Genomic DNA, 12,570 nt, shown 5'->3' on the forward strand with positions numbered 1-12,570 from the left:
TCTTTCAGACATCCGGACTCGAAACGCGAGCTCCGTTTTCTCTCCACAGATGCTGTCAGACTTGCTGAGATTGACCAGCATTTTCTGCTCTTGTTTCTGATTCGAGCATCCGCAGTAATTTGCTTTTATCTTAGAGTAGAATGAGCTGTCCCTGTTTGGAAATAATACTCGGGTGAGATGTCATTAGGCTCCCATTAGTGGCGTGATTATTACTGGTATAGTAATCCAGTGACACAGACCTGTAACCCTGGTTAAAATCCCATCACGGCAGTTTAAGAATATGGTTTAGGGAAGTAAATCTGTCGTCCTTCGCCCGACCTGTCCCTACGAGCACAGTGTGATTGACTTTTAAATGCCCTCTGAAGTGGGCTAGCAAAGCACTCGGTCATATCAAATCAGGACAGCTAGGTATCAGTAATAAATGCTGGCTTTCACAATGATGCCCCCATTTTGAGAATTAATAGAGGAATCAAAGAAAAGGATATTTAGTTAATAATGGGAGTACAGAGAAGGTACACAAGGGTATAGCTGATCTGGAAAAGCTCTGCAGAGAAAAGACAGTGAGGGGCTAAGTGTTTAAAATGGTGGATGATTTGGACAAACTGGATTCAAATAAGTATATTTTATTTGGTGCAGGACTTAAGAACAAGGCGCAAACTTACAAATTCAGGACTGTGAAAAAAAATAGTAAATTTAGGAGGAACTTCTCATTCTAGCTGAAAGAGAAATGAATAAGTCGCATCACCCCTAGTGGAACAAGAAACCTTAATGGCTTTCTAGAAGGAACTAGATGGGTTCTGGTCAACAAATGGGATTCGGGATAATTTGAAATTCACCTTGGGAATACATGGGAATATAATCATAAAATCATGGAATGGGTGCAGCCATTTGGCCAGTTGAGTCCATGCCAGCTCTGTCAGAGCTACTCAGCTAGTCACACACTCCTGCCTATTCATTGGAGCCCTGCAAGTCTTTTTCCCTTTTGATAATTATTCAGATAATTGCTTTAGATTGGTGAGTTAGTTGACTTAACGGTCTTCACTGATTTGAAACTTCGATTCAAATAAATTCTCACTTAAAGGTTCTGAATTTAATGCAATAAAAATTGGTAAGAAAACAAAATGAAAGCCAAAATCTTATTCATTGCATATTATTACAAATGATAAACATTGCAAAAACATTACTTTGGCCACAATTGGAGCATTGTGATTGTTGTGTTTGTTGGGTTGTTGTCTACCTTATTTATCTCCCGAGAAATGCAGATAACTAGTTTTAAATTCAAACACTTTATTTACAGAACTTAAAAGCATCTCAAAACTTAAAGGAACTTCAATATACCCACAGAAAAACACACGCACACATTGTTTTCAGGGAACCGCTCATCGTTTTGATGGCTTTCTCAGATTCCTTAACCTTCTAGCTCCACCTACATGCTTAAAAAAAAATCAAACAAGTGTCAAGGATTAGTTTGCGAGACTAGCTTTATCAAACACAGATGAAACAAACCATTGAACAGTATAGTGACACGTTTTTTGTCAGCCCATTATGGAAAAGATTTTAATGGAATAGGCTACACTATAACATCAAAATCTTACTGTAATTGGAAAACTTCAGCTCTGAGGAGAATCGCAAGATAAGGGGACAATTTCCACTGGTGCAGAGAAGGTTAAGAGGAAATTTAATAAACGTTTTGAATTACAAAAGCTTTTGATGTAGTTGCGAGGGAACGGTTATTATGTCAGATTGAGAAATCAGTGATAAGGGATCATCAGCAACATACCCTCCTCTTTTTTGGAGTGCGGGAGTGAATTGTTTAGGTGTATGGCCGCTTTAAATTTTTGGTGCATTCACACCGAGTAGCTTGAAGGAGCTGACTTGTGCACAGCTTGTGCAGGGACCTTTTGATTGCTGCATGCCTGCACTGCTTGGGAGAAACAGTGAGGAAATGAGATAAGGTGAAGCTGCTTTATGCAAGAGGGTTGTTGGAAAACAGAATGCTTTGCCAACAGACACCATTGCACGTAATGGAAAATAGAAACAGAACAAGATATCAGACTTTGGGGACAAGGCAGTGCAATTAGTTAAGGAGACAGCACAGATGTAATGGGCTGAATGGCCACTGTGATAAACTTTGGACGCTGTAAATGATAATCACCAAAGTATATTGCTGCCTAAATATTTACAGGTCTTTGTACAGAGCCTATCTTAAATGATGCAGAACTTGTTACTGCACCTAATTGTGAGTCCTATTCCTTTGGTGAACTTTTTTAAAGCTCTCCCCAAATTGGCAGCCCTGCTGAATTATTCTGGTATCGCCAGGTATTAAAGATGGATCCCCTGGACACTGGTGGAAGAAAATCAGGAGAACGATCAATGGGCCATTTTTTGTTCTGCCTCTCATTTTCTTCAAACGCTTTTTTGTTGAGTGGATTTTAATATTTTGGAGCTATAAAAGGCTGCTTAAGGTGACCAGGAATCTGTACATTAGCTGAAAAAAGCTGGAGAGGAATGCAGCTCGAGGGAAGATGTGTGGATTGACCAATGGTAGAAGCATGGGATAGGAACAGTTGGCAACAGGGGGTAATGTGATGAAATCTCCTATGATGCGTCCAGTCAAAGTCGGGAAACTTACTCCCCTTGTGCTATTTACTACTAGCTATTAAAAGTTATTACTTTTCTTGGAAATGAAGCATTAAGCCTGGATGACATTTCAGACAAGTGCACTAAGAACGTCTGTTTAGGCATCAACATAACTTTATGTTTCCGCATTCGTGAGGAAGGGGCTGTGTTGTTATGTTACTTAGAGTAACATAAGCCGCTACTTGGTGTAGGCGTTGCTAAAGGATACTCCAGATCTTGAGGTAAGTTGAACGTATTGATTGAGCGATTAACAAAGCTCCTAAATAAGTTCTACACTCTACTAATCTGACTCTAGCAACAGAGTATATTCTACTATAAACTTACTCTGGACCACGTGCTGCGGTGTGTCGGCTCAACACACACGTCTTGCTCTCTAGGTTTCTGCCGGTGGAAGGGGGCAGGGCCTGTGTGCCTTGTCCTTTTTATATTGGTCGTGTGGTGTCCTCTTGTCATGATTCCACCGTTGGGTGTTCTGATTACCCATTGGTTTTGTCCTGTTCTGATGACCCATTCATTACATGTCTGCATATCATTACATCTCCCCCCTCCCCTTTTTTTTGTGTGCCTGTCTAATGTGGTAATGATAGCTGTGGTTGACAGTATTAAAGAAAACAACCTGATATGCATGACATGTATATACATTAGACATAAGGCAAATGTTCATAAGTCCAGTGTCTGGGGTCTCCGTCTTATCCTTGATGACCTCCTGAGAGGTGGTGCCTTGATAGGTGTGTGGGAGTCACGACTGGTGGAATTGTGGTTTGTGGTGTCTCGAGGTGGCGCTTCAACAGACAGAAGTGGAGGGGGAATTGGTTGTGGGCGTATGATTTTCTGAAGTGCCCTTCGATTTCGTCGAATGATGGTGCCATAGGCCGTTTTTATCACATAGGATCTGGGCGCTGCCTGCCGAATGATGCGTGGGTTTTCTCCGGGTGCTCCGGTTTCCTCCCACAGTCCAAAGATGTGCAGGTTTGCTGGATTGGCCATGGTAAATTGCCCTTCGTGTCCAAAATTGCCCTTAGTGTTGGGTGGGGTTGCTGGGTTATGGGGATAGGGTGGAGGTGTGGACCTTGGGTAGGGTGCTCTTTCCAAGAGCCGGTGCAGACTCGATGGGCTGAATGGTCTCCTTCTGCACTGTAAATTCTATGAAATGACAGCTCCAGCAGACCACCCGCCATCAGGTGTTTTGATCCTGACAGTGTCTGCTGGGGATAGGGCGTCCAGATCGGTGGCGTGTGCATCATAGTGCTGTTTCTGACTGTCACGAAGCTGTTGCATCTTTTGTAGTACCGGAGGTGATCTGGGTTGGGTGAGTGTAGGGCTGGAAGTGTTGACCTCGGGTCCCTGTTCATCAGCAGTTGAGCTGGTGACATGCTAGTTGATAAGGGAGTCGCCCGGTATGCTAGTAGTGCAAGGTGTATGTTGGAGGCAGAATCCGAGGCTTTGTGGATACGTTGCTTGACGATGTGCACCCCCTTTTCGACTTTGCTGTTGGACTGCGGGTAGTTTGGACTGGAGGTAACATGCTCGAAGTTGTAGCCTTTAGCAAACGTGATCCATTCTCGACTGTGGAAACACAGGCCATTGTCGCTCATGACTGTATTCGGGATGCCATGCCTTGAGAATGTCTCTTTGCACGCTTTGAATACGGTCTTTGAGGTGAGGTCGGACAGCTTCAGCACCTCCAGGATAGTTTGAGAAGTAATCAATGAGTAGGATGTAGTCCGACCATTCGCGTGGAATATGTCAATGTCGACCTTGGACCTTTGCAGAGGTTTCCAGGTCGTGTTGTTGGAGTGTCTCCTTGCCCTGTGCTGGTTGGTACTTCTGACAGGTCTTGCAGTCCAGGACCATGTCCGTAATGTCCTTGTTGATGCCGGGCCAGTAGACAGCTTGTCGGGCCCTGCGTCTACATTTTCCTATGCCAAGGTATCCCTCGTGAATTTGCCGCAGTACCATGTGCTGGAGACGCAGTGGGATCACTATTCTGTCCATCTTTAGCAGGATTCCGTTGATCAGCGTTAGGTCGTCTTTGACATTGTAGAATTGAGGGCATTGTCCTTTCGGCCACCCATTGTTAAGGTTGTGGATGACTCGCTGCAGCAGGGGGTCTTTGGCTGTCTCTTCTCTGATGAGAACGAGTTTTTTGTCTAAGCAGAATTCTCTGCAATCGGGGCATCATGCCGTTCAGGTTCTTTTGGATGATGTGGACCCAGAGGTCTGTGATCTGTTTCAACGGTGAATGTTGGCAGTCCGTAGACGTAGTCATGGAATTTGAGGATGCTGGTGAGAAGACCTAAACACTCCTTTTCAATCTGCGCGTACCTGGTCTCCGTCGGTGTCATTGCCTGTGATGCGTATGCTACTGGGATCCATGATGATGTGTCATTTTTCTGTAGCAGTACCGCTCCAATGCCATCCTGACTCACACATTGGTCGAGATCTTAGTTTCGCGATCTGGGTCAAAGAATGCAAGGACAGGTGCAGTGGTGAGTTTGGCCTTCAGCTCCAACCACTCTGTCTGGTGTTCCGTCTTCCACTCGAAGGCGGTTGATTTCTTGATCAGTTTTCTTAGGGACGTTGTGTGTGTGGCCAAATTCTGGATGAATTTACCACTCCAAGGACGCATCGCTGCTTTCATTGCCTCAATGGCTTTTATTGTGTCCGTGTCCAGGTGTACACTGTTTCGATATCTGATCACCCAGGAACTTCAGCGTGGACGGCCCAAAGCAGCACTTGGATTTGTTTAGCTTGAGGCCATGCTCATGTATGCGTCGGAATACTCTCTTCAGTCGCGAGACGTGTTCCTCCGGAGTTCAAGACCAGATTATGACATTGTCAACGTAGACAGGCACCCCGTCTATTCCTTCCATCATCTGTTCCATGATGCGGTGGAATATTCCTGATGCCGAGATGATGCCAAATGGCATTCGGTTGTAGCAGAATCTGCCAAAAGGTGTGTTGAAGGTGCAGAGCCTTCTGCTGGATTCTTCGAGTTGAATTTGCCAGAATCCTTGGGATGCGTCCAGTTTTGTGAAGAAGCACACGTGTGCCATTTCGCTCGTGATTTCTTCCCTTTTTGGGATTGGGTAATGTTCCCGCATAATGTTTTTGTTTAGATCCTTGGGGTCGATGCAGATTCGTAGGTCCCACAAAGGCTTCTTGACGCACACCATCGAGCTGACCCAGTCAGTTGGTTCAGTGACCTTAGAGATGATGCCTTTCTTCTGTAGGCTTGCGAGTTCTGCTTTCAGTCGATCCCTCAGTGGAACAGGGACTCTCCTGGTTTTGCGTCTGGCCGTAGTAGAATCTTGTACTCGTATGGCAGTGTGCCCATTCCGCTGAAGACATCTGGGTATTAGGTCAGTATGTCGTCGATGCTGACCTGAAGATCCTGATGAGACGGCGTCATGGTGAAGACCCTTTGGATGAGGTTCAGTTGTTTGCAGGCTTGCGCACCTAGCAGGAGCGCCCTGTCTGGTTGGACAATCTTGAATCTCAGGATTGTCTCTGTGTCGGTTGGACACTGTCAGATGGCATTACCCCAGTGCCGTAATTGCGTTGCCATTGTAGTCCTGGAGTTGGCAAGCAGCTGGAAGGATTTTGGGAGAATTCTTGATTTTCGTGAAGTCCAACTTCGAGATCAGGTTGGCGGAGGCACCTGTGTCCAGTTTGAACTGGATGGGGGCATCAGTTAACATCCATCACTGCGTTCCATTCATCCTCGGTATCAACGGCAAGGATTGATTGGACTTGCGAGGTGTCCAGTGTGGCATTTTCGCACTTTGTGATGGTGCCTACTCGGAATGTTTTATCCAGGTAGTCATTGTCTGGATCTGTTGCACTACCTTGATCAGAGTCATGCGTTTGGTGTTGCACACTCCTGATGCGGTTCTGTTTGAACTGTGGTCGCTAACTCCTGAATTGTGGTGCAGATCTGCACAGGGCTGCATAGTGGTTGAGTTTCCCACTTTGGAGACATTGTTTGCCTTTTGCAGGGCATTTTTATTTTAAAGTGGGCGGTTCCACAATTTGCACATGTCATGACGTCGGCGTCATGCCGTTCCCTGCGTCATCGCACATGCGCAGTGCGGTTCTTGGCCGATTCGTATTCCCGGTCGTACTGCGCATGCGCTGGGCCCCAGGAGGAGCGCGCGAAATGGCTGCCATCAGAGATGTGGAAGCGCTGCATCCGGGAGATGGCCTGAACACTCCACCTCTTGGGAGGTTTGTCTTTCACTCTCCGCGTTTTTGTATTGTGAGTAGCGATTTTTTTTGAATGTTCATTTACAGTGCAGGTTTCAATAGCGATCTTTAAGGTCATATGTTTGATATTTAGCAATTGCTCTCTGAGGATCAGAGTGCATTTCAAAAACGATTTGGTCTCTGATCATGGAGTCAGTTATGTCACCAAAGTTGCAGGATTGCGCTAGCAGTCTAAGATTAGTGAGATAACTATTGAAGGATTCATCTTTAGCTTGCATCCTTTGTTTAAAGATGTACCGCTCAAATATTTTGTTCGTGTCAACCTCGCAGTGGCTGTCGAATTTTTCCAGGATATTTTGGTATTTCGTTGTGTCCTGCCCTTCAGTATATTGAAACGAGTTGAAGATCTCTATCGCATGGTCACCCGCAGTGGTCAGTAGGAGAGCTATCTTCCGAGCATTGATCGCACCATTCAAGTTTGATGCTTCCACATATAGTTGGAATTTTTGTTTAAATGAACGGCAGTTAGCACTAAGATTACTGGTGGTCCTGAGTTGAGGAGGAGCCTGTATCTTGACCATCGTGCCTGGATTGGGTAGCTTTGTTCCGGCGGCGCTGCTTGTGTTGGCTCTGTTGCCAAAGAGCTGTCTGCATTTGTCTCTGACCTTATTGAGTTGAACTAGGTAGATTTAGTAGCCACTCCTGTACCATGTGTTGTTTAAGCCGTTACTTGGTGTAGGCGTTACTGAAGATTCTCCGGACATTGAGGTAAGTTGAATGTGTTTATTAAGCGATTAACAAAGTTCCTAAATGAGTTCTACACTCTACTAATCTGACTCTAGTAACACAGTACACTCTACTAACTATATGAACTTGCTCTGGACCACGTGCTATGGTGTGACGGTGCTGTTAACCACACACGTCTTGCTCTCTAGGTTTCTGCCGGTGGAAGGGGCAGGACCTGTGTGCCTTGTCCTTTTTATATTGGTCGTGTGGTGCCCTCTTGTGATGATGTCACCGCTGGCTGTTCTGATTACCCATTGGTTGTGTCCTGTTCTGATGACCCATTGGTTATGTGTGTGCATATCATTACAGGGGCCGTTTTGGGTGATCAGTCTGCCTATCCCAAAGCAAAGAACAAAATATCTCCACAGCTTTAGGGCTCCTCCCCAGATTTTATAACGGAGTGTAATTTTAAGTTTGGGTTCAGTTCTGGGGAAAAACGAAACCAGCATTTACATTGGCCAAAATTATCCGGCCCTTCCTGCTGGTGAGCCCTTCCGGTCCTGCCGACGGTGAACCCCTGCCACGGGTTCCCCGGTGGCAGAGTATGTGAACAACCGGGGAACCCATTTACAGCGGCAGGATCAGAAGACCCTGCAACCAGCCAATGACAGGCCATCTTCCATCTTCGCACCTCCAAAACACGCTGCCTCGGAGGGGGGAGGAGTTGTCTAAAATCCCACCTGTTGCTTTTTATTCATTCTTTCCATTTTGTGATGTGCTGATTGTTTCAGTTTAAAGATAAAAGAACTGCAAGTGTATTGTCAGCCATGTCTCCGTTGGTGGCAGTCACGTCTGTGAGCTAGAAGGTTGCGGGTTCAAACCCTGCTCCAGAGGATCATTATCCAGGTTGACATTCCAATGGGAGGAGGTGCTGCACTGTCGGGAGTATTGACTTTCAGATTTGACATTAAACTGCCCCCTTCCCCTCAGATGGATGTAAAAGGTGCAATGACATTTTTCAAAGAAGAACAGGTGTCCTAATATTTATCCCTCGATGAATATAATTTATCTCATTGCTGTCTGTAGGACTTTGCTATGTTGCAAGCTATCTGTTGTGTTTCCTTGCATCATAGTGGCTGCACCTCAAAAAATACTTCATCAGCAGAAATCACCTCTTGCGGATGTCTGGAGTTTGTGGAAGGTTATATATAAATGCAAGTCTTTCCATCTTTCCATTGAAAACTTAAATGTGGTTTTAAAAGAATTTGGGAGGATTCCGTTTTCCATGTAAGGAAGTGGTTATCAATGATAATTGTGACTTCTATCCATTAACCAATAGGATGGCATCTGAGAATGGACTTTATTGTTTTGCTGTGAGCTACGCTGTTTCAACATAGAAACGTCTCAGGCAAATTTAGATGTTCTGAGCTATAAATCTGATAGAGCAGTTTCACAATGGAATGATGGCCAGAGAGTTGCTGATTGAAGTGCTGCAGGGTGAGACATGGCTCCTGTATATTCTTTGCTGCCATGCTCTCTGGGAATTTGATGAAAATGTTGATGGAATGTGCATTCAATCAGGAGGTTCCTTCAACCTCAGATCACTGAAATCCTCAACTAAGGTAGCTGAGATGCAGTTGGTCAATGACTGTGCCTTTGGGCGCGATACAACTAATTGGGAATAGTCCCATAGCGAGCGTGTTTAGCGTGTTTCTCGGCACAGTGACTTGCGTTGTATAAGGGTCCTCAACAGGGAATGCACGGCCAAGGCCACACACAGCCCTGTTTGGTAGCGGAGCTCCCCAGCATACCGAGAAATTGGGACGTCTTTTTGAAATGGAATGCTGATCTCCGAAGCCCCGCAAGCGACACCCCCCCACCCCAGTCCGAATGCATTATGATAGGGTCACCGAGCCCCACCCCACCCCAAAACTTCTGGACAGGGCTTCCTGGCAGTGCCACATGGGCACCTTGGCAGTGGAAGGGTGGCACTGTCAGGGTTCCCAGGTGGCACCAGCAGTGCCAGGGTGCCACCCTTCCCAAAGGGCATGCAGCTGGCAGTCTCTGATCCCCTGGAAGACCCCCATGAGTGCCGTTCCGTCTGGTCCCCGTTTGTGGAGACCAGTACCAAATGGTGCACACCTAAAGTCTCCGAGGCGAAGTGAATAAATCCCAAAGTCCCCGGCACCTCGGGAATCTGCATATTAGAGTGAGATGCTGTTTTGCTCTAATATCCAGATTTGCCAAAAATTGATCCCCGCCCAAAATGTGCGGGATTTAATAATAATCTTTATTATTGTCACATACAGCCTTACATTAACACTGCAATGAAGTTACTGTGAAAATCCCCTAGTCGCCACACTCTGGCGCCTGTTCGGGTACACAGAGGGAGAATTCGGAATGTCCAATTCACCTATCCAGCACGTCTTTTGGGACTTGTGGGAGAAAACCCGAGCACCCGGAAGAAACCCACGCAGACACGGGGAGAACGTGCAGACGCTGCACAGATAGTGACCCAAGCCGGGAATTGAACCGTGGGCCCTGGCTCTGTGAAGCAACAGTGCTCACCGCTGTGCTGAAATTACATTGCAACGTCTCGTGAGATCCCGGGAGCAGGGTCTCCCGGCTTTTATCGGCAATACTGCGCCACGGCGAGCTGCTTTTCGGGCGCAGCATGGCCATTAGTTTGTGTCACTCTGTGAGCATGGCCTTCAAAGGATCATAGACTGTTTTTCTAAAGTGGCTGCTGACTATCGGCTTTCCATTAGCTTAAGGAAGACAGAAATAGTTCATGCAACAAATTATTCCTCAACTGCTGTAACCCTCACTTGCTATAACTATCAATGACCCAACCTTCAAAGTTGTTATCTGGTGAAATGGCAGCTGGACCATTCACGTAGCTGGGCAAGCAAGGGGGACATTGACTAGAGCGCCTTGCCTAGTGATCGCCTCTCGAAAAACATGCCCTTATCAACACGGAAAATTTATTTACGGGATGTGGTAATCACTGGTTGGACAAGTATTTATTGCCCAACCCTAGTTGCCCTTCAAAGGTGGTGGTAAGTTGCCTTCTTGAACCGCTTCAGTCCTTGAGATGTTGCGGTTGAATATAACTGAGTGGCTTGCTAGGCTATTTCAGAGGGCATTTCGGAGTTAACCACATTGCTGTGGGTCTGGAGTCACATGTAGGCCAGACCAGGTGAGGATGAGGGATTTCCTTCCCTAAAGGACATTAGTGAACCAGATGTTTTTTTTTAATATAACAACCATTAGACTTTTAATTCCAGATATTTTATTGAGTTTAAATTCCATCACCTGCCAAGGTGGGATTCGAACCCAGGTCCCCAGATCATTATCCTGGGTCTCTGGATTGCTAGTCCAGCGACAATACCATTATGCCACAACCTCCCCTGTTGATATTCACCATCCTCAAACAGAAATAGTTGTAAAGGTACCAGAATACAACTAAAATCTAGCACAAACCCATGATTTCAGGAGAGTTGAAGTGGGGGTGCAAGGAAGTTCGCGGTGAACCATTGGATATCATCTTTCACTGCTGAAGTGGTCAAGGCTCCATGTTATGCTGGATAAAAGCAGAAGACTCAACCATCTGACTGATGTTCTTTCGTCAGTGGAATTATGAAAACATTTCAGTCTGGCATCTGAACTCCTTTCTGTAGTTCTTAACAAAATATATTGATCATTGAATGTCTGGATCCTCACTGTCACTTTTAAACTTTCACTGGCTGCATTCATTAATGTAGTTCACTTTCAACTACATTTTCATCACTGGAGTCATATGCAGATGGAAAATTGTTTGGATGGGGGTCCAATATGCACCAATGTGCAAACTGAATTGGCACAATCTCATTCTGTAACGGAGGTGGTAGTTTATTAGTGCTTGGGTGTGAAGGAGAAATTACATGTTAGGGGACCTGTCTTTCACAAAGCCCCAAAGTATTTTTTTTAAAGTGTACCGATTGTTGCATTGTAGAAAACAAGAGTTGCCAAGTTGTGCACAGTAAGGTCCCACAATCAGTAATAAGGTAAATGACCAGAAAGCCTGATTTACTGATGTTAATTGAGGGATAAATATCGGCCAGGACAGTCTTAGCCAGAGCATAATCTGCCACTGTGCAAATCATACGAACAGACGGAGATTCCTTACTTGCTATGTAAAAGGTTATCAGTGCAGAGAAAATAGGCAAAGTTAGAAGCAATGTACCGCAGCAATGAAACATAAAGAAAAGGTCAACGATACACTTAGTTTTTAATTAGCTTTTCTGCCTTGTAAAAGAATATTGTCTCTCAACAGTAATGCTCATTGGGATGCATTCTGATCATAAATTATTTTTTTCCAGCAGTGGAGCAAAATGGCTGACTGCAAAGTGAAACCGGGAAGAGGAGAGGCAGACCAACTCTCCACCAAAGTTCAGAGTGACCGGCTAAAGGAGAAAGTAGTCAAACGGCACATATCCGATTCAAACGGCAGTGATGGGGGATCTACTCCATTGGATGAGCTCACTGCCCTCGAAGAGGCCTTTCGAAGATTTGCCATTCATGGAGACACGAGAGCCACGGGAAGAGAAATGAACGGCAAAAATTGGTCAAAACTATGTAAAGACTGCAACGTCATTGACGGGAAGAATGTGACAATCACAGATGTTGACATTGTGTTTTCCAAAGTCAAGTATGTCCTTCATCTGCTGTTCAGCCAATGGGCGATCGTTTTTTCTTTTGAATTGTCATTTTCATCTCCAACTGTCCTCGCCTGAAGTAATCTTTTTCTTTTGTTGAGCAAGTTAATTCAATGTTATGATTAACTTAACGCAACACAGGAGCTTCTCAAATTATCATGATCTGCCAAAATGTTTCTTCTATGACCTACACATAGAGAATCGTGTGATGGTTCATACTGTCCTTTAGGATCTGGTGGGACCTTGTAGAAACATTTCTGGACTTGGCTGCATTGTTTTAGTGTTGATGCTCTTCCATCCA

The 12,570-nt window shown here is 45.3% G+C and overlaps 1 protein-coding gene across 4 annotated transcripts in view; it reads left to right on the plus strand.

Moving 5' to 3' along the window:
• Positions 1–12,570, plus strand: part of tppp (tubulin polymerization promoting protein) — a 65,714-nt gene that overhangs the window by 26,352 nt on the left and 26,792 nt on the right. For 2 of the 4 annotated variants that reach the window (XM_072509870.1, XM_072509872.1), the window contains exon 2: positions 11,937–12,262. In XM_072509870.1, coding sequence (XP_072365971.1) covers positions 11,946–12,262 — 317 coding nt within the window. In that variant the 5' untranslated portion in view covers positions 11,937–11,945. Of the gene's footprint in view, positions 1–11,933; positions 12,263–12,570 lie in introns of all 4 variants that reach the window. The other 2 variants (XM_072509871.1, XM_072509869.1) reach the window with 1 other exon arrangement.

Source organism: Scyliorhinus torazame, chromosome 6 (assembly GCF_047496885.1).
Source record: "Scyliorhinus torazame isolate Kashiwa2021f chromosome 6, sScyTor2.1, whole genome shotgun sequence".
Classification (NCBI taxonomy): Eukaryota; Metazoa; Chordata; class Chondrichthyes; order Carcharhiniformes; family Scyliorhinidae; genus Scyliorhinus; species Scyliorhinus torazame.